This window comes from Anopheles bellator, chromosome 2 (genome assembly GCF_943735745.2).
Source record: "Anopheles bellator chromosome 2, idAnoBellAS_SP24_06.2, whole genome shotgun sequence".
NCBI classification, from domain to species: domain Eukaryota; kingdom Metazoa; phylum Arthropoda; class Insecta; order Diptera; family Culicidae; genus Anopheles; species Anopheles bellator.
The window spans coordinates 33141247-33162323 of record NC_071286.1 but is presented as its reverse complement, the minus strand read 5'-3'; the positions used below and the strand labels follow the sequence as shown (position 1 = coordinate 33162323).

The 21077-nt window shown below is 50.6% G+C and overlaps 1 protein-coding gene across 1 annotated transcript in view; it reads left to right on the top strand.

Annotated features, from left to right (window-relative positions):
* The first annotated feature begins 220 nt into the window (after nucleotides 1-220).
* LOC131207406 (octopamine receptor beta-3R-like) overlaps nucleotides 221-21077 on the top strand; it is a 31718-nt gene continuing 10861 nt past the window's right edge. Inside the window, exons 1-6 of the mRNA XM_058200019.1 lie at nucleotides 221-582; nucleotides 11946-12044; nucleotides 13027-13125; nucleotides 14022-14297; nucleotides 14380-14605; nucleotides 19340-20969. Coding sequence (XP_058056002.1) covers nucleotides 221-582; nucleotides 11946-12044; nucleotides 13027-13125; nucleotides 14022-14297; nucleotides 14380-14605; nucleotides 19340-20969 — 2692 coding nt within the window. The remainder of the gene's footprint in view (nucleotides 583-11945; nucleotides 12045-13026; nucleotides 13126-14021; nucleotides 14298-14379; nucleotides 14606-19339; nucleotides 20970-21077) is intronic.

Sequence of the window (21077 nt, the reverse complement as noted above, 5' to 3'; positions counted from 1 at the left end):
TGCAGCAGAATGTCCACCGGCACCGGCAGCGATCACGCGCGGTAATGACTCCGGATGGGCGAAAGCAAGCCCGTGTCCCGGTGCGAAGTCCGATGCTCGCGGCCATTACGACAGCAGCCACTTCCGGCCACCGCCCATCGACGTTGTCTGAGGCCAGGGGGTCCACGCAGATCCGCTATCATCCACCGGCACTACCGTCGCCACTAGTTCTCCAGTGAAAATGTTCGCCAACCGGGCGGACCCACCGGTCGGCGGACTCAATGGTACGCTGGCAACGGTGGCCACCGCACTGGTCACGACGGTGCCGGTGCCATTGCCGTCGACGCTGACCTCGGCCCTGGCGACGACTTCCGGCGGATGGCCTTCGGTGGATGCCTTCGGCGTCTGGAACGGCACGACGGAGCTGGCGGCCACGGCCAACGGGACCGAACCCACCGCGTCATCAATCGTAGAACCTTCCGATCGGCTCGTCAAGCTGACGGTGCAGTGCTTGAAGAGTCTAATCTTCGGATCGATCATCATCGGGGCTGTGCTAGGCAATGCACTCGTTATCATATCGGTGCACAAAAATAGGAAATTAAGGTAAGTCACTTTAAGTTAAATAAAATTGAAATTTATTCCAACAACATTCGCCCAACATAACTCTGGGTGATCTACGTCCAATTATGCTTAGAATGGCCTGGGAGTTCCCATTTTTTAAGGGAACATTTTGAATTCGCAAACCGTCGTGCCGTAACTTTCGGGCGAAAACAATCTTCAAGAAGTGCATTTAAATGTCTACCTCGCTCGGGTGGCGTTTTTCTTTCTCCCTGTGTCCGGGTGGACTGGCCGGGTTGGTGGCAAAACCCCACCCGCGGGTGATGGGAATCCGTAAGAAAAATGGTTTCGCAAAACTTTCGTCATCATCATTTCTCTCGCCGTAATTGATATCGAAAGTTTCGGTTTCACGATAAACGCCACCAGGACCCCGGTTCTGGACAGGGCCATCCAAAGCCGCCTCGGGGCCGGTCCAAACCCCACGATTCCACCGGGGCTTGAACCTTGAAGAAGACGAAGAAGCGAAAAGATTAAACAACGAGCAATGACAGATTATGATAATTCCCCGCCGGGGGGCCGCTATCGAGCCGAGTCCTAAGCGGTGTATGCGTGTAACGTTCGTGTGTAACAGTGGCTTACCACACTCCCGGCGACCAGGCAGCAACATAAAATGTTGCCCAGTTTTGCTGCGTTCTGCGCGCAGACAGTTTAGGGATTCTTTCTTTTCCCCTGTGGCCAGCGTTTCCGTTTGGTCCCGAGAGCGGCAGAATATTTGCATTCATTGAGATTCCGGTACGGCGTGGGGCAGAACTTTCGCAGAAGGGTCAGCCACGACGCTTGACTATTCATGTGCGGCCCGCGGTTTAACGAGGTGCTTAGAGCTGGAGTGGCCCAGCACACGATGGAGCCTTTGTGGTGCGTGAAAAATCGATATAATAATATTGGAAAAGTTTCTTCAAAGCCAAAAGTGCTGGGTGGATCTCTGGCGTTTTTGTTGTCCACTAGGTTATGGTCCCTTAAATTGATGCACTGCGTTGTCGCACTTCAGGAGGCAAGCAGTCGCCATACTTTTTCTGGGCCCCACAAAGTTTGAGTGCACGTCAAGGTGAGCAGTTCTATGATTTTCCCAGTCTGCCCTGCTGTCGCTGCTGTGGATAATAAAGCTAGCTTTCCGGCAAGTTTCATCGCCGCAAACAAACAATCGACCACCTCCTGGCCTGGCTGATTGACAGCGAACCAGGTTTGCGTAACCGGGGGCAGCAGCAGGGAACTTAATTGATATTTGACCGGAGGCAAAATCAAATCGGAGGCGTTCCGGTCGATTGAAGAGCACTGAACCTTTGCGCTGATCGAGCCGGGTCATATGGCTTACAGCCTCGCCGAGGATTCTCTCTCTCGAGAGCAGGACGGTACAAACAAATATACCCCACATTTGACACCCAACTGACGCACGGTGGCGGTACGTGGTTGGCGAATGTGGATCGATCGGACTGCATAAAATAGGAACGGTACATTTCTTGGCACACCTCCGTGGTTCGTGATTCTTCCCCGACACGTGACATATTGACGGATGCGAATTTATGCTCCGCTATTAGCGAGCGAGGCTCAGGCCACTGGCTAGTGGTTGAGTGGTTTCCTGTGGCCGCTTTCGTTGCCAAATCAACCGCCAGCGTTGAGGTGAGGTTTGATTGATGGGAAAAGTTATTTTGCTTCTTCCCGAATTCGTGGAAGTAAAAATTATAATTCTGTTGGCGCTCGTGTTTCCGCTCGAAGTGGTGGCCTCGACAGGAAGCCCGACACTTGGTACCGGTGAGGTTCTTTTCCGCGAGCTGAGGTTATGCAAGTGGTGAGTCTAAATAAATTAACACTCTCGCGTACTGCGGATAGTGCGCTGTGCGCTGGGGCAAAATTAAAGATTCAGAATTCACGATTCACTTGCGGTCGGAGAGAAAATCGATGCGAAAATCAATGAGCCTGCCCGGTGTGGCTGGTTGGCCGCAATGTACCCGGCCGGGGATGTGTAATTCCCATCAGACATCTATAATGCATCTTTGGAGTGTGCCAATTAGCAAATGGCTTTCGATCAGGGGGCCACGTATATTAATCGGGAACAAGAAACACAGCAGTTGGTGTTTTAGTTTTGAACTACCTTTCTGAAATGAACAGTTCCAGTCGACCCGGACCGTGGTGTAACAAGATAGCTGTTTTCAACACAAAGACACCGCGACCAGGACAGCCCGGGCAAGGAAGTGTCAATCTTGCGGTAATGAATATAAAAGCGATCGCATCACGAGCAGACGTCGAACTCCCTACGCCAGTCGAGCCTCGAGGAGCTCCACCGTCGTTCGTCTTACGGCGAGAGAAAGTTTCGCCTCACTCACTAGCGCCGGAATCCATAAAACACTAATTACTTCCGGTCTAGCGATGCTGTCACTAGCCGGCCCGGATGGTGGATGGATCATTTTTCTTCAAAAAGGTCCTATTCCCCGGACCAGACCCCTGGGGAGCCGGTCCGGGCCGATGGAACGACGGCTTGACCCTGGCGGACGCCGTGCTTCGCAGCAACAGGGAAACCACTTTCAATTTGCACATGGCAGCAGCGGACCGTCAGCGTCAAACGTCGAACGGATATTTTTATTAGTCGAAGGATGTTGTTCGTAGTCTGGAGAAAAGGTTCAGTTAGTAACCCGCTTCTCGTTCCTGATTCATTGGGTCTGGCTGTTGCGTGTGAGTATCATCAGTTCTAACCGATCTCTGTCGCAAAAGAGTAAAGGTGATCAGGAATCGTACCTGCGACTTATTGAGGCTCACCGCAAACCACAAATTGGAAAGACTGAGCGTTACTTCGAACGTCGTTTGTGGAGCGTTGGACCTAGGCATTCAAATTGAAGTACGCTTACACTGTCAATGTGAAATGTGAGGTGCTTTCTTCGCACTAATCAACCTACGTAATTGTTGGTGTAAGCTTTTATTTGCGTTTTCGATCTGAAGAGTCAATTTGTAGACCAAGATGCTTGGCGGTTTTGGTCCGCGGCGTACCGGCGGAACTTGCGCTGCGTGTGCTGCGTACAAACGATCCGTGAACAGCCCTCCGCTGTGTTCCAAGAAGATGAAGTGGTGAGCTAATAGCGGGATTCGGAGAGATTACCGACATCGTTCTGATGCCCCGTCGGCTTGGGACGATGAACGATTTTTCCCGGAACGGAAGCGGATGCTGATGCGGTGCGCTGATTGCACAGAATCTACGGTGGAAACCCTCAGCTCTGGGGCATGTGACTGGTCACCGCACACTTTTGAGGTTCTATGCAACGGCTTTCCCGGTGTCCGAAGGGTGCCAGAGAGCGCGCGCGTTTGCGGTTTATGCTGCGGCAAAACTGTCAGCCCTGTTCAAAATGACGTGAAAGTGTTCGGCTCCCAAAAACGGTACTACCACGGTGTGAAGGCAACTGTTGCCAATTCGCACGGCATGGCCGTCTCGTCCTAACGCAACGTTACGCAGAAAGTTCCGCCGATGGATCGATTCCGTGCGTGCGGCGTGCGGAAGGAGGAAAAAGTTCGCCCGCACATGCCAAAGTTTGATTAAGTGCGGCCAGTGTATTTGGCAAAGTTTGGCTACTTTTGTTTTCCGTTTCCACTCTCCTGTCCAAGCGAGCCGCTGCGAGGATATTCTCGGGGTCCGTGGGAATCCGGCGAGCGGCTGGTCGAAGAAATCGATCACACCGAACGCGTCAGATAACTCAATTTCGGGTGCCGTGAAATCGAACTGTGCTTTCGACTGTTGATTGGATTCTTAAGCACTTTCCCGGTCCCGGTCCGGTGTGGTTCGGTTCGGCGCACAAAGCTTCACTGTCCTGTGAGTGCGTTGCGCCTTTTTTTTCGCGTGTCTCTCGAAATTGTTGGAGACGCGAGAGAAATTGATTTCATTATCCCATCCCGAGGCTCGGAAGTGAATCTGGAACTTGTTTTTTTTTGTTATCGAACAGCATCCACAGGTAGAGGAGTCCCTGGAGTGCTGAATACTGTTTAGGCATTCTCCGGGAATGGAACGGACCTTCAGCGGTGGTCTCGAATACGATCCTAATTGATTGTAACAAAGTTTGGCGCGGAATTATGAGGGCAGCGTGTTGTCATTGGCGTTAAATAGATTACATACTGATTCATAATTTATGTACTATCGATGTGAAATACCAAGAACAGGAACCAGAGTTCTGTTCTTTCTTGGATTGCATAAGATCTTTATATCCATAGTTTGGAGCAAGTATCAGAAGCTCCATTGCAATGTTTAAATATATTCCTCCAGATTGAGCGAAAAAATGGCGCAATCGTTTTTAGTGAAGCAAACACAGACCTTTGGGGCATCTTTAAGTGCTCCATCAATTTATGCGACCATTCGTTCGGGTAGCTTTAGTCTTCGGATCCATTTATCTATCATATTTCGTTCCGCTGAATCGTAAAAGAGGTCGTAATTCGCCTTCATCCACTCCTGCATCCCTCACGGGTGCGTCAATCCAAGGGCCCCGCCAAACCAGCACCGGCAGCCTGTATCCGGGGGGACCAGATAGACAAACAGTTGATGAAATTCAATCGATCTCCACCACCTTCTAATGGGACGGCGCGTCTCGACGCTCGGGGTGGCTGGTGACATGATCTCTTGGCAGCGAACTTATCCTTCGCCGAAGGCTGGCTGGTTGGCAGTGACTTCGAGAAAATCATCGTTGCGGCGAAACGAGAACATTCCCGACGATCCGACGTGGTGCGAGAAGCGCCCGTCGGCGAAGGCTCATTTGAATGCGAGGCTTTTCTCGGAACCACACGGTGACTCCCCATTCATCGGTCTCGCCAGCAAGCTGGATGTGCAGAGACCGGAGTTCCCCCTGTACGGCACAAGATGCTTGCACGTCAGCCTCAAGATGGTTCAATGATTAATTTAGGCCTCGAGTGAAATCATGTCATTCGTAGGCAGCTCAGCGCAGCTTCTGAATACCTTGCGGGATTCATTTACGATACAGCACGGCGCGTGCATTCACAGTCGAACGGGTTTGGCAAAATATCCAATTTCCCGGCAAGCCACTTCCTCTGGTTCGTAACCAGGTGGGACTGACTGTCTGCCTTTCGGATTTGCTCCACTCGTGAATTTACTTAGCCCACAGGGCGACAGCAGAATCTATCCATTTCCCACAAGAGCAAATAAATCCCTCTCCGGGTGCACCAGGAATCAGCAAATGTTGAAGCATCAACTGAAAGGAACAGGCGTCACGACCGACCCTTACGTTATTCGCACACAGTTCGACCGACTCCAACCAAAATAACAGCCGACTAGCGACTACTGTTTGGCATTGGCCGGCGATGGAGAAGCATCAGCTGTCGCTCCAAACCTACGCAGCCTCAGCTACCAAGACGAGTGCTACGCGTAAGCTGAATGAGCTGGAACGAGCTGTTAAATTGAAAAAAAAAACCTCTTGAAATGCAATCTTTTCGAGTGCTGTGTCTACATGGCTGGCAGGGAAGGTTTTGTGTTGAATTACAACATGAAAGAGTGTAATTAAATTGCCACCCTGTGATGGTGCTAAATGGTACTCTATATGCTGTGCCATCACAACTTTGAACTTAACGGCATTGATGCACGAGCGTGGGTTGCGTAAATGTCATGCGTTCCGCTGGCGTAAGTGTTGGCGCTTATGTAAAGCGGCTTCGCGGGATCAATAATATAAAATAAATTTCAAGTAGGTAATCAAAACATTCGTTCGCTGTACAATATGCCGAAACGTGGTGCTTCCAAGCCAATCGCTGGATCTTTTTGGATCAACAGTTTCGATCCGAATCCCGTCAATCCGAAGAATGGTGACCATCCTCTGGAGAGCATGTAGACGCAACCCAACCACTGCAAAAACTTACAATACCACTCAATGTGTCCCAGTCAAAATATTTCAGAAAATAAGATAAAATGATATTACATCGTGGCAGTAAACGTCCTGAAGTCAACGCAATACAAACCCTTAATTGGGACATGCACGGGCAGAGCAGCACTTTACCGAATATAAAGCTGTCGAGAAATGGGTCGTCGAATGGCTTTGAAGAAACAAAAAAAAAGGTTTTATTGGAAAGCGATCCACAATCTAGCTGAGAGATGAGTGAAATGTGTAGCTTCAAACGGGGTTCGAATAAGCGTGTCTTGAGGTCCTTCTGAAAATTATAAAATTTCCACACTTGGAAGGTGCCGTAGGAATCTTGATGCTTAATGGTGATGTATTATACAATATGTCGGATTTATTTGGGGGTAACAAGCAAATACTCTCTTGATAAATAATCATTCCAAACAATGATATGTTTTTCAATCATTTGTGCAGAAAGTTTCGGGTAAAATGTCGGCATTAAACTTTTGACGGCCATTAGTCAACATTAAAACTGAATGGTTGGTTCGTGAGTTGTGTCAATCCATTGAGGATGTTTACCTTAAATTTACCGGTAACAGGCAGCGTAGAGTACGGCTTTGGTAAAACTTTGGTTTAGTTATTGTATGTTGAGAAACTATGTTACCGAATCGTAGGATCAGTATTAGATATTTCACATTCAAAACATTCCCACCACTATTAAACAACCCCTGTGCGAGTGTAACGATCGAGCAAAAGTTTTAGTGGCAAAAGTTCAGGCACTGGGCGTTCTGCGGAGACGAGCCTTAAAGTCCCGAGTGGACCAGGAAAACCCTAACGAACCGTCGTTACAGGCCCTGACATAAACAGGAAATGGGTTAGGTATTTTGCCAATGGTTTCCTATTTTCGGGATCGTTCTCTGGTGGTTTTCAGCCCTCGGAGTGGGTTAACTTCAACCCCGAGCAAAGACAATCACGCACCGTTTAGCCAGTCCATTTACCGGCGAGTGTTTTCATAAATCGTGCATACTAATCACTTACGGTGCCAGCGTGCACCGATGGCCGGCCGTGTAATTGCAATGGTCACCTTCGACCCGGCCACACCGCAAATTGAATCCATTTGCGGTGCATAATGCCGTGATAAATGTCTCGGGGGTTCGTTCGCTTTTTCTCGCTGAAATTATGCACATTCCCCGGCGCGTGATTTATGCGCTAAGCGAGTTACTAATGTTGCAGTTAATCGTCGTCGGAATCGCCACCATCATCGGCGCCCTTGCCGAGCCTGAAAGGACAAAAACCCCCCAGCGGCTGGTAATGAAGCGAGCGAGGCACCATGAATGAATGAGTTCGCTTTTCCGGTTCCGGCAGTCGTGTTTGTTGTTGTCCTTCCGCATTTCGATTGTTGGGCGCGCGCCACGGCACCGTGTAATGCCGTGTCCTGCGACTGCTTCCGGCCTTGGCCAATGCACACTACAAAAACCAATTTGTCGTCCCGATCAGGCGCGGCGGGTCGAGCTTCGGTGTTGGTGGAAAGCTTCTTTCCCACTTCCTGCGGCACGAAGGGACCACGGAGCGACGCCAGTGTTTACTTTCGGAAGCTCAGCGAACGTCATTTTTCTTCATCAATTTGCTTTTGCCTTCTTGAGCATGCTGCAGCTGTCGGTACGTCCTGTGAGTGGGAACCTCCGATTCTTTCCTCACGCCGCCGAGTAAGCCATTGGCCCGGAGGAGAAGTCGGGGCCCCTCTTTTAGCCCGCGTGGGTTATAGCATGAATATTTTACACCCCAACATGGTCTGATACTGATTTGTGCTTTGCGTTCGGCTGTGTGGAGTTGCGTGATGATGGGCCGTTTAGACCCGGGTTACTCTCTTGTCCCTCCGCCATTCAATGACACTCCCCTCGAAGGGCCGAAAAAAGCTCACGACTGACTCGCCCACGAAGGACATTTCAAAACCTCTCACAGTGGCCACTACGCGGCTGCATGGGTTGTTGATGGTTTTATTATTTAACGATTCGGGACGGGACGAATCGGTTAGCGCTCCCCCCGGGGGCCGATAACTAAGCTTTGTGCCGGCACGCCTTAAGCCTCCTGCAGCGGCCAACGGGTCATGGCATTTTTCTGTAGACTCGTAAATGTCCGGCCGAGCCGGGCGTCTTCCGGGAGGCCAGGGATTTAACCGTCCACTCGCAGCGCTCACAAACAAGCCACCGTCAGCCACGGGTTGCTGCTGGTACTATCCGTTGTTGTCGTGTCCTTTCCGGGGTCCTTTCACTCGGCACACAATTTCACTTTAAGAGCCAGCCCGGGGAGCACACATACACACGGGGTCGGTCGCCCTGATTCGATCGGATCGCGGCGCTCGAAGGATAATATTTATTTTATTGAATCAAATCGCAAAATCAATAATGGGGCGGACGAGACGGTGGGGCCTCAAGCATTAAGCCCGGTTCCGGACCGAGCTCGTTCGAAGTCGAGTCGAAACGAAGGAAAAAGGATCCACGGTGAACGCTGCGCCCGACGCACGTGGCGGATAAGCCAATGCCAGGGTGTTTCACCACTAACCGAAGGACTGGCTGTTGGCCCTTGTCCACACTACAGAATAAATATGCTGGTTCCTCTGCCGGTTCCCGCTGGCCGGCAGCATTGGCAGCGCCATCAGTTTACTGTCGATGTTTAAGCATTATACCCAACTTAAGCAAACTTGTGTACCATTCGAATGTCCCGATTGTGTTTGTGAATCGACTGGCTGGTCGCTGGAGCTTTTCTTAACCCACCATATGGTATGAGGGCCGTGCCGAAGGTGCTGAAGATGTTGAATAACATCGCACAACAGTAGCCAATATATTCTGCGTTCAGGGAGTCCGCCGCCGGGCGGGCTTTGTGTTATCGTTTCTCGGTCGACTTTTGTCTCCGAAAGTGTCCTTCGGGCGACCGAAACATGGCTGGGGCGCTGGTGTGGCTCACCATAAGTAAGTAAGTGGGTAAGCATTTTTTCGCATTCCTCCGACGCCATGATGGCTTCGCTTCGCTCCCCAGCGAAAAGTGGAGGTAAACTTCAAAGCCCAGCCTAAGCCAGGCACCAAGTAGGCGACGCCCTGTGGGCCTACTGTTCCCAGTAGCTAATTTAGGATCGGTTTTGTTGCGTTCGCAGCTATAAATTTAGACTCGGCTGTCCCACGGCTGTTTTGGGAAGTTTTTTGATCCGACTAAGATTTGTAGCCCAAGTGACAGTGGAGCATGCGAGCCAAGAGATAACCGTTTTCGGGCTCCACTTTCTTTCATCCGGCGCTATTTATGAAAACGACGTTGCCATGTAAGAGTGAGTGAACACGTTGGAGTCACAGGTGGGCTAAAAAGTCTCGAGCCTTTCAGTTAGTGCTAGCCTTCAAAAGAAAGCTGTTTAAAAATATTCTACTCTAACCAATGGTTTGAAAAGTGTCATAAGGACTCCGATCTATCAGAAACAGCAATAAAACGTTGGTTTGTTGAAACGGGGTCGAAGAGACACCGATGATGCTGAATGGAGAGGACGTTAAAATGAGGCGGTAACAACAGAAAAATCCGCAAAATAATTTTGAATGATAGGAAAATAAACTGTATAGACACTGTAAAGATATTAAAACAACGTGTTGACTTTCTATTGCAAAAGCATTTTAGTATGAGATAGCTCTGTTTGAAATTGGTTCTGCGTTTGCTCACTGTTGACCGTAAGCAAGGACTTTCTGGAGATTCTCTGTAGCGTTTGTTCGTGTTTAAACGTAACTAACCGAAATTTTCGCATCGATACGTAGCAATGGATGAAACATGCATCGATCCCTTCAGTCCGAATGCAAAACGATTGTCATCTGTGGGACTGGACCAACTATTGAACCTCGGACAAAGCGTCCGAAATGATATCAATCGACTGGAAAGGTCTATGACTTTGTTATTTTGGGATATGCATGATGTAATATTTATCGGCCAGCTTGAGAAGGGAAATATCAAGGGCCAAGAAACGACCCACATCCACCGCATTCGGCAGATTTGGCTCCCAGCAACTGCTGGCTGTTTGCAGACCTCGTTTTACAAACAGGGTTATCGAAATGTTAGAACAGCGCCGCAATGGTTGTGAGGCTCTTGATAGAGATTACGTTGCTACAGGTTTAAAGTACGTTGTGGAGTTACTTTCTTATTTTTTCCCGTACAGTTTACAGGAAAGCGATCCATGCTATCCACTAAACTCAAAGTGTTCTTAAGGCGCACATAACATCAATCATAAATAAAATATACAAATGGGTATAAAAGGCATAAAGTGCATAATTTATTATTGCATTTCGGTCCTGAGCGGTTTGAAACGAACGAACGAACCACGAACGGTTGAATAATTTAATGTGCAGTGCTTCCTTCAACATCTAACCACATTAACAAACGAGCCGCACAGCGAGTCACTTTCATGATGTATGCATGAATCTTTCCCATCATGCAGAGGCCCCGATCATGTCACGTGTCGCATCGCACGCTGGGAACACTTCAGCAACCACCCCGGAGACGCCTGTCACGGGATAATGAGATTGCTGAACGTTTGCCGCAGCAACGACTAATGTCTGCCTCCACAGCGCACTGGCCGCACAGTAAATTCTAACTGAACTTCAGTGCATCTATGGCGGACCATTTCTGCAACGTGATATGCCATCCGACGGCTTTGAGATCACCCTAGCGCATTGCGGGCCAGGATTCCGAGCGCTTGATCGCAAACAATCGAGAAATCATCAGCAGAAAAGATAGGATGCACCACTTTGTCCGGTTTTAATAAGCATCTCGGAATCGCAGTGGCCAAGACTGAGAGACTGGGAAACGAGCTTCGTTCCAACGCTAAAAGAAGCATCTGGCGGCCGTCTCGAGGTTTCTTGGGCCTGGCACTTTTGGCCGTTTGGACGTGCGCTACTGGCAGCCGGAAGGACATCCGGAGCAACCATTCTTTGGAGCTTGAAGCAACTGGTCCGTGTGATGATGTTGCACCCGGCAAAGGAATGGGATGGTTTGATTAGATTTAGTTCGCCCTATGGCAGGGTGCCCAGGGCCGGCACATGAGTCACCGAGGTCGCCCTCTCTCCGACACCGCATCCCGGATGTTTTGATGGACGTTTCTCTGGCGCATCGCTTGGTTGATGTCCGGAGCCAATAGAGCCAGCTGATATGTGGTCGGTGGACTTGTTATGACATGGTGCACCGCACGGTTTCATACATAAGCTACGACAGTCCAAAAGGGACATGCAAAAGTAAAAGAAAAAGAGAATCCGCTTACAATTGAAGGAATGAGGTCGATTGTGAACGGTTCGGATTATAGTTTGCAAGGATAACTGCATTTGGGTGTGATGATCGGTGGTTAAAGTATAAAAACAGGACATGATTTGGATCTCCTGGCGAGTGTTTTTGTATTGGGATTTACCGAAAATTTCCTTTCCAATCAGCGAATTTCGCTGATATCCCTGCAGAGCGTCAAACATGGTGTACTGAATTCTGTTTCGTTTGTTCTTTCCACTTCCCCACTTGCAGGGTAATAACCAACTACTTTGTAGTATCATTAGCGATGGCGGATACGCTGGTTGCACTCTGTGCGATGACATTCAACGCATCGGTAGAAATTTCCGGCAGGTAAGTGAAGCGCAAAAACTCGCCCAGGCACGCGTGAACATTTTTAATTGAAACCGGATCGATTCGGCTTTTTCCGTAACACTCCGTTGTCGGCAGGTGAATTTTCGAACCATCGCTAAAAGCTTTGTTGTGAGACAACAATCAAATTATCGGCAGCTTTCGTTTTCGATCAGCGTTTAAATTTTGGACCCGAACGAAGTTACCGGCGTGCACTCGCCTGGCGCAGCTCGTTAGGTGGTGGTGGGGGAGCGATCCCTGTGCGTTTGCAGGACTCGCTTTCTGCGTTTCCAAATTTCCGGAAGCTCTGCACGATGTCGCGCGACCACGCTCGGTCCGGACTTTCTGTAGTTTCTGTTGAACGGTTCGAACCGAACGAAATTGTCAAGCGCAGGCTTTCCGCTGTCCGTTGTCGGTCGTGGTGTGCCCAGCGACATTGCCCAGCTGTTGGAAAATTCAATTTCCGCCCAAGCGTGAGGTGCCTGCTGCGCGGTCGCCGCGAAATGGAAGCACTTCAACGGAAGGCCGAGAGTGAAACGAGAGAAAAAAACAAAACCGAACGTTGTTAGCGAATAAATCCGATGCGGGAAAACGCACACGCAGCCGGTGGACGTATAATTGGTGATGGGATAACCCAGAAAGTAGCGCTGAACGGCCAATAGAATGAAGTTGCAGCACCGAGCATCGATACATGATAGCGCCACGCTTGTTATGGTTCGATATGCTATTGATATGGTAACATCGCGATATTCTTTTGACCAAAAGTGTGAAGCGCGGCAATTTGCTTCCAACACACACTGTTAAGCCTTTTTTACTGTTATTAATTTGATTTTGCATTCGATTGTTGAATATTTATCAACTGGTGTGAAAGAAAATTAATCATCGTAAGTATCCTATCGTAATCCTACGGACTGTGGCCCGATGGCCACTCTCGCAGATCCACGCTGCACTTAGAAAACACTAAAATACAGCTTCTCCGTTGCAGATGGTTATTCGGTCCGTTCATGTGCAACGTGTGGAATAGCTTGGATGTTTACTTCTCTACCGCCAGCATCCTTCACCTTTGCTGCATATCAGTAGACCGGTAAGTACCCGTCCTAGTTGAAACCCATCCATCATTCCCCACAGTTCGTCATTTTTCCCCTTTCGGAAGCGACTGCAGTGGTACAAAGTTTAATTATCTTGGTGAAGTTTTTTCATAACGTGACGACTCCGAGTGGTGCCTTCCAACTATTAATTCCACACCCCAGTCTATTGCAATTTCGTTCTCCGTCTCATTACGGTGCTTCCGTTGGTTTCTGCCTGTCAAGAACACGGTTTTGTCGTACCGAGCGAGTGGCGCGTTTTTGTGCCGAAACAGACCGTGATGAACTGACATCAGCTACAAAATCAGCTTGAAATGAGCTCACGAACGATGGAAAAGTTAATCGTCAACGAAGAAAGGATGGCCGGGAACGAACGAACCGGCGCAAAGCCGAATCAGTATGGGGCAATGCTGGCCCGGCCCGTGTGATTTCCACGTGTGATTTTTGTGCAATTTTTCATCCTGAGTGTCTCACTTGTGTTCTGCAAATGATTGTGCAGTTTACGAGCGTCAACGTTAACTGCCGTCGTCAAATGTATCTTTATAGCGTAGATAGGCTTATTGAATAAAATAAGTGACATTTACGTCGGCCATGAAATTCATAATAACCTTAATTTGATAAGCGTGGTTTTTGTTACAGTCTCATTCGTTTACGTTGAGGACATTAATCGCACAAGCCCTGTAATGAACTTAAATCATGAAAAGAAAACCAGCCTTTTTCATTTTCCTTACTGGAAAGGAAATTTCAAACACACTTTCATAATTCCCTATTGGTGAGACAGACCCGAGTTTTTTTGTGCCATTAACTCTGAGCCCATCCATATCATAAATTCTACGGACGTCAAGCTTCGGTTCTGTTGAGCAATAGTTGTGTGACCCTCTTTTCTTCGGCACAGATATTTCGCCATCGTCCGTCCACTGGAGTACCCGCTGTACATGACGCAACGGACGGTGTTCATGATGCTGGCCAACGTCTGGATGCTGCCGGCGCTTATCTCATTCACCCCCATCTTCCTGGGCTGGTACACGACGGCGGAGCATCTGGCGACGCTGAAAGTCAACCCGGACCTGTGTATATTTGTTGTAAATAAGTCCTATGCAATCATCTCCAGCTCGATCAGCTTCTGGATCCCGGGGATCGTGATGGTGACGATGTACTACCGAATCTACAAGTACGTTCGCGTTGTTCCCTTGACGGGTTATGCAACGGATGCAAACGCTGATGCTCTTATTCTTCCCATTCTGACACCCCAGGGAAGCGGTTCGCCAGCGGAAAGCTCTCAGCCGGACCAGCTCCAACATTCTGCTGAACAGTGTTCAAATAAACAACGCGGCCAACACGCTGCACGTCAACCACCATCATCACCACCATCAGCATCTGCACCATCGGCACCACAACCTGCGCGCGAGCGATTGCGATCTCGGTATCGACATCAAAGACATTCAGCACGACACGCACAGCGAGCTGAGCGATCTGGACGTGAGTGTCACTAGACTGTGCATGTGGTGGTGGCGTTCTTTTGGGTCCCACACCATAACTAATTAATGGACCATCCCCCATCCTGGTTGGCGAGAGTCTAACGGCCGTGAGGTCAGTCGGGACGTGGGGAGCAGCCGATAAGGAGCAAATTATGCCGAACGATCCAAACCGGGCGGCAGCGTGGGGTGCGAAATTAATGAGCCTTTAAATGAGCTAAATTAACGTTGAAACGACTGGTTGATGAGCAGGTGCGGGCGTCTATGAGATATTGCTTATGAAGGAAGGGGGGCAGCAACAAGCGAATGCTTTCGCTCGAAGAATTACTGCTTCACGAAAGAATACCATAATTACGCCAATTAATCCTACTAAAAACGTTGCGGCAGAGGAGCATTTGGACTGGCCATTAGCCGTGGAAGCCGGAGAGGAGGTAGAAATTTCTGCTCATCGCCCATACGCACTCATGGTGTCGAGAAGCTTCACGCTCCTTTGTTAATGGTCGACACATCGGGGTGAAAGATGGAATTGATCCCATGCTTCGCCGGATTGATTTAAGTGGTGGTCAAACCAGGTCACCGTAATCAGTCTTGGATTGACGTTCATTACAACCAATTAAAGCAATCGATTTACTATTTCGCTGTAGGCTAGACCTTAGCAGCTCGCCACTTCGCAATCCGGTCTGACGTCTGAATTTTACTTTCGGTATCCTTTAATCGGACAAACGATCATCAGATAGGTGTGTAATCTAAAGATGCTACAGGAAAGGTGGAATCTGACGGGACGACAGCCAAAGTGGTTGCTCCAATCGCTTTCACTGATGGACGATTTCGAAGAACGTTTTAAAGGTTTAGGTTTCGCGGAATCCGTGTGCCCCCATGCGGATAGCAATGGTAACAGTCGAAACCACTTTAACCGCACCATCTAACGCTAACGGAGCCTGGCGTGAAATTTCTGGAAATCACTAATCCCCACGAGGGATTACTTTTGCTCTTTGGTCGGATGACAAATTGTGTCCGCCGCCGTCCTTGAGCGTACACGCTTGAGTTTATCTATTAAGCCTATTAGGCCCTCCCGGAACGTTTCACGCACGCCGCAATCACGCGGTGAGATGTAATCCGAAAATGGGAAACTGTCGCACAGATTGGCACAAGTCACCAGGCGTCTCCATCAACTACGGCTCACCAGGCGCCTCCATCAGCTCGGCATGGCCGGAATTGACCGGATCGATAACGTTCGGGCTGGGTGGCCTCCGTCGGGGTAACGTGTGTCCTCGGCCGCAGGAGTACGTCGCAAGGATATTAGCCTCCAGCGAAAGTCACCCCACGGGGGAAAACCACTCCATTCGCTGGATCGCATGTTCGCGCAACGTTTTCACTTTTATTCCATTTCCCGCGGACCCCCCGGATGAAATCCACCTGGCTGACCAGATTGTTTCTGGGCGGTGGGCTGTTTCCTGTGTTTCGGTGGCAGCGGCGGGCTTCGGCATCCGGCATTAGCTTTCCGGCAGGTGGTGAAGCGATTGTCGAGCCGCTCCCGATCCCGAGTCTGGAGGCCGCCCGGAAGCCCTCCGTTAAGAAAGCGGTGGCGATGGTGGTTGGCCAGGAAATCGAAACCAATCTTATGCTACCCATTTTCGGTGCCTCGGCTTTTTTTTTGTTGCTTCCGCGTGTTTGTGTTAAAACGCAAAACAACGAATCCTCGGCGCACGCGATAATGGTGACCCTGGTGAGGAGAACCCCCGACGAATGGCGTGTTATTTTTAGCGGCACGGAAAATGGACAACAACCGGCAAACGGTGGAGGTTAAAGCCCCCCCACGATCGAGGGGCGGGAAATCCGACTGGTGGTGGAGTGGCGGTCGTCGTTGATTTATGAGGCCACGTTTTGCCTTCTTTTTATTGCACCACGGTGGAGTGTCGCCACTGGTGATGCCACATTTGCAGTATATTACCACTTGATTTGGTTTGGGCTGACTCCGTAAATAGCGGTGCCGGCGCCGGAGGGAGCCCCGTCGCTGGGCTGGGCAATATTTATGGGGCCTGCGCGCGGGAATTAAGCCCACGCGTAGTCGCGGGCGTAGTTTTATTGGGGGAATGAATGACGAAACGGAGCACAAAGCGAAGCCAAAGTGATTTTCGATTGCGAAGCTCAAACACAAACAAGCACAACCGCAGCACAAACATGGCATCGTTCTGAGGCCGCAACGCTGACCTTGCGGTGGCGGTGTGCGCTTCATTTGCGTTCCCGATCCGGTTGTGTACATAGCCGCGGGCGCGGACAAGCAGCAAACAGATGTTTTGATGTTGTCTTCCGTTTTGGTAAAATTAACTAAACTGTGAGCTCCGTTTGATGGGTCAGCTCAATCCGTGAAGTGTGCCTCGGGAAGTGCCTCGGATTTCCAGCATCGTGACTGGCGCTGCGATTAAGCAATATGTCACAGGCACTGCAACAGGATTCTGCCGGGCGCGAAAAACTCGGACTCGGGTTCGAAGTTTCACGAGTTTCTTTCTTCGAGGGTGGCTTGATATGTTTCTGGCCTAAACATGCAGATCTCGTAGGACTCGTAAACGGAAGCTGGTGAGTTCTGTTGTCGATTTTCCGATTGTTTCAGTTGTTTGATGTCATTTTTTGTGAAAATTGACGCAATCGCGTAACGACGTTTTAATGACAATTTATTTGTTTCGACCAGGATTTATCAGTATGAAATTTTGAGCAGCGTGGCAAAAAATACGTTTGTCACATTTAAAATCAACATTTGGACATGAGAAAGCTGTCCGCGCGAATCCATGAATTACGATTCCAACTGCCTTGCCCAACCAACGTACACCAACCTTGCTCACCAGATCTAGTTCCATGTGACTTCGTTTTGTTCCTTGATCTTAAAATTGCTCTCGGATGACAGAGAATGAGAGACGTAAAGTGAAAAGGGAATGACCTTCGTGAACGATCACTTTAAATAGAAAAAGGACTAATTTTCTGAGTACTATTTGGACGGGATACAGAGATGGTGGGATGGCGCTGGAAAAAGTATCTAAAACTACAGGGCTATTTATTTTATAGTTTCAGTTTGTATTGATTTGAAAATTTTGCCGGGAAAATTAGCGTTTTCGGCCTGTTATGGAAAAATGTATTACAATGATGTATAGACCTCTGAATATCTCAAAATGTGCCCATTTGATGGAATTTTCGCCCAATCTACTAATGCACTGTGAAGCACGTCGATTATGACGATCAAACTCACTTCTAGTGATTCGAAACGTATTTACATTTGAGTTCCCACTTTTGTAGTAAATTTGAATAATTTTAACAGGTTGTTGTGTTGTTAAACGCTTCATTTTCGGAAATAGCAGACATTCGACTAAAACACTGACACTTGGGTTGACAGATAAACTATAGTATTTATTTGAAAACTGTAAAGTACCAGCGCTGTAATTTCAAAACTAAGACACCTTGTTGTTGAAACATAACATTCAAATAGAGAGTCTCACTTCTTTGTTAGCTCAGAAACTGCTCAAGTCACCCTCGAGGCTCAAGTCATTTCCGCTGGCCACCGTCCGTCCCCTGCTCCACAGGGACGGCCACGGAAGAAAATAAATGAGAAACCATAAACAAGAATCACGTACGACACAATTGCCATCGGATTCGGGAGACCCGATGCGATCCCCACTCTTTCTCTCTCTCTCGGAGGGTCTGATAAAATTTAAATTACTATGCTCGCTATGCTTCGCCCAACCCGCCACCCAATGGGCGCCCTATTGTTGTTTGCCGGCCGGCACGTTCGGTACGGAGGGCCGTGGGATTTGCAGAGATAAATCTGTGCCAAGAGCTCCCGGCCGAAGATCCGGCCGGCTGGAGGAGGCTGGAGATGGAAATGTGAAATCGAAACGACGTGCGAGGCGTAATTTATGGGGCGACCAGCGACACCGGAACGCGTGGACGACTCGATAAGCAGCGCGGACTGGCTCGGGCGATTCCTTTTTAATTAGTTCCGGGATCGAACGACGGGTGGCGCTAGTTTGATAGCGAATCGGGCATCAAAATTCGTTCACCGAGACCGGCGTGTGGCAGCAGATTTTAATTCAATCATTGAGCTGTCCATTACACTAACTACGCGCTGAGATGCTAAGCTGCCGCTTATGGGGACCGTAAAAATGGTTCCAGCACAAGATAGCCGACTTCGCCAAGGACGACACCAGAGCGTAACTTCTCGCGCGGTGGACAATAATCGTTATGAAAGATTAACAATCTGCTTCCGTCTGACGATAAGACACCACGCGGCGGATCGGATCCCCATCGCCGCAGTAACGGGGTAATCTTCGTAATGGCCACCGCCACGGGCGAGTAAACGACGGTCGTCGTCGTCGGTCCGTCAGGCATCGGGTCCGCTGAAAGTTTTATGACGCTTCATTCGGGAATTCGATAAGCTTTCGATTCGCAGTTTCTCGAGCTCGCGGAGGATTGCGCAGTTAAGCGAGTTTCGATTCAGTTCATCCTTTTCGCGCTTTCTGTGCGCTCCGACGTGATCGGGTCTCCGGGTCTTATTGGGCGCATGATTTGTGTTCTCATTGAAAAACGTGGAATGGGAAATTGGTCGCGTATTCAATCAGTCGGCTCAATTGGCCCCGCAATTCCATTTTCGGTAAAGTGAAATTCCGTTGCCTAGTTCAGCGCTGATTGGAGGCTCTGACGTCCCTGTGACGGCGGTTCAGGACCGCTAATAAGCCTGTGCGCTCTCCAGTTGCAGGTACCGATCGTGGCGACGGTCGTCAGCCCGGACGATGACTTCCTGGTGCCGTCGTCGCCACCACGACGCCTCAGCCGCAGCAGCATCGACCTGCGGGACCTCGAGTACAAGAGCGAGTGCAAGATCAAGGGCTCGGACAGCGTGTCGTCCATCTTCCCGCTGCACTACGACAACAACCTGCGCTACTCCGGCTCGGAGCCGATCCACATAAAGGACGCCCAGCAGCAGCAGGCGCAGCAACAGGCGCCGCCGGCCGACCAGCAACCGTCGGCGGGTGATCCTCCGCCACCAGGACGCCGGCCGTCCCGCAAGGACAGCTTCCGGCAGATGAACTTCTTCCAGCCGTTCTTCTCGCGCAACAGTCTACTCAAGTCGTACATGAAGGGCGCTGGCGGTGGCAGCGCTGGTGGTGGCGGCGGACTATCGCCGGGCCTCAACAACAGCAACAACGCTGGCAGCGGTGGCCCAACCCGGCGGCGGTCGGTGGAGCGCAACAACAAGAACAACGACAACCGATCGCACAACAACATCCTGGACCTGATCAACGTGGCGTCAACGCTGAACAAGGACGCGGCGAAGGAGGTGAACACGCACAAGCGCCCGCATCCGATCGCGGCCAGCGAGTCCGACTTCCTCACGCTCCTGGAGCAGCAGCGCCAGCGGCTGGGCGGCCAGAATACCAACAGCCTGAAGAGCTGCAACAAGGACGAGAAGGAGTTGATCTACGCGCTGAGTGATTCGGACTTTGGTGGGGCGCATCAGAAGCCAGCGACGACCGGCGGTGTCGGCGGCGATAGTTTGGCCGCCATCTTTAAGATCGTGCTGAACGAACCACGTGGCGAGGCGAACGGGGCGGGCGCTGGTGGTGGTGACGCGCCGGCAGACACACCGGACATACTGATCGGTTGCTTCGACCACGGGTTTAGTGGGGTGCGACCAGCGGAAGGCAGCGTCACCGGAAGCCCGCCGTTGCTGCTGCTGGCCGAGGACCTGTCCAGCGTCCAGCGGTTAGCAGTGGATTCCGCTGACCCACCACCGGCCGAAGTGTCAAACGTCATCGACCTGATCTCGACCATCGGGACGCCTCCGGCTCCGTCTGCGAAGCCCGTCTGGCCGGGTCTGGCCCTCGGAGGCCCGGCAGGACTCAGCGCCCGCTGTAGTCCGGTCAACATTCAACTGAGTGAGGCGTCGACAATCTCGCTCGATCTGGTGGCCACGAGCCCGAAGGAGAAGTTGCCGCACGTCCCCACCTCGGCACCCGCCACCGTCACGACGCTCGACATCGCCGGCGAGATGTTGGCCAGCATGGGCGGTTCTGTGCCGCAGCCGCCGCCGTCGGACGCGAACCCGGACATCGTCATCGACAATGGCGGTGGCTCCGGTGGGGTGGCCACCCCGTCGCTCGCACCCTCCATCATGACGCCGTCGCCGCAGCACCCGCGTCTCGGCCGCAAACGGCAGTCCTCGACCGTGACCTACAACATCAACGTCATCAACTTCCAGCATGGCGACAACCCGGACGACGACTCCAGCTTCCAGCTGAACAACCGCAACGGTGGCGGTAGTGGCGGCGCAGGCGGAGGGGGTTCCGTGACGGCCGGAGGACGCTCGAACAGCTCCACGAGTGAGTATCCTCGAGGCGTTAGGCCGCCCGTCCCAATTTCCGCCCTTGTCCTGTTTCTGTTGCCGTTCAGCTCTCTTTCTCTCTCTCGCTCTCTCTCGCTCTCTCTGT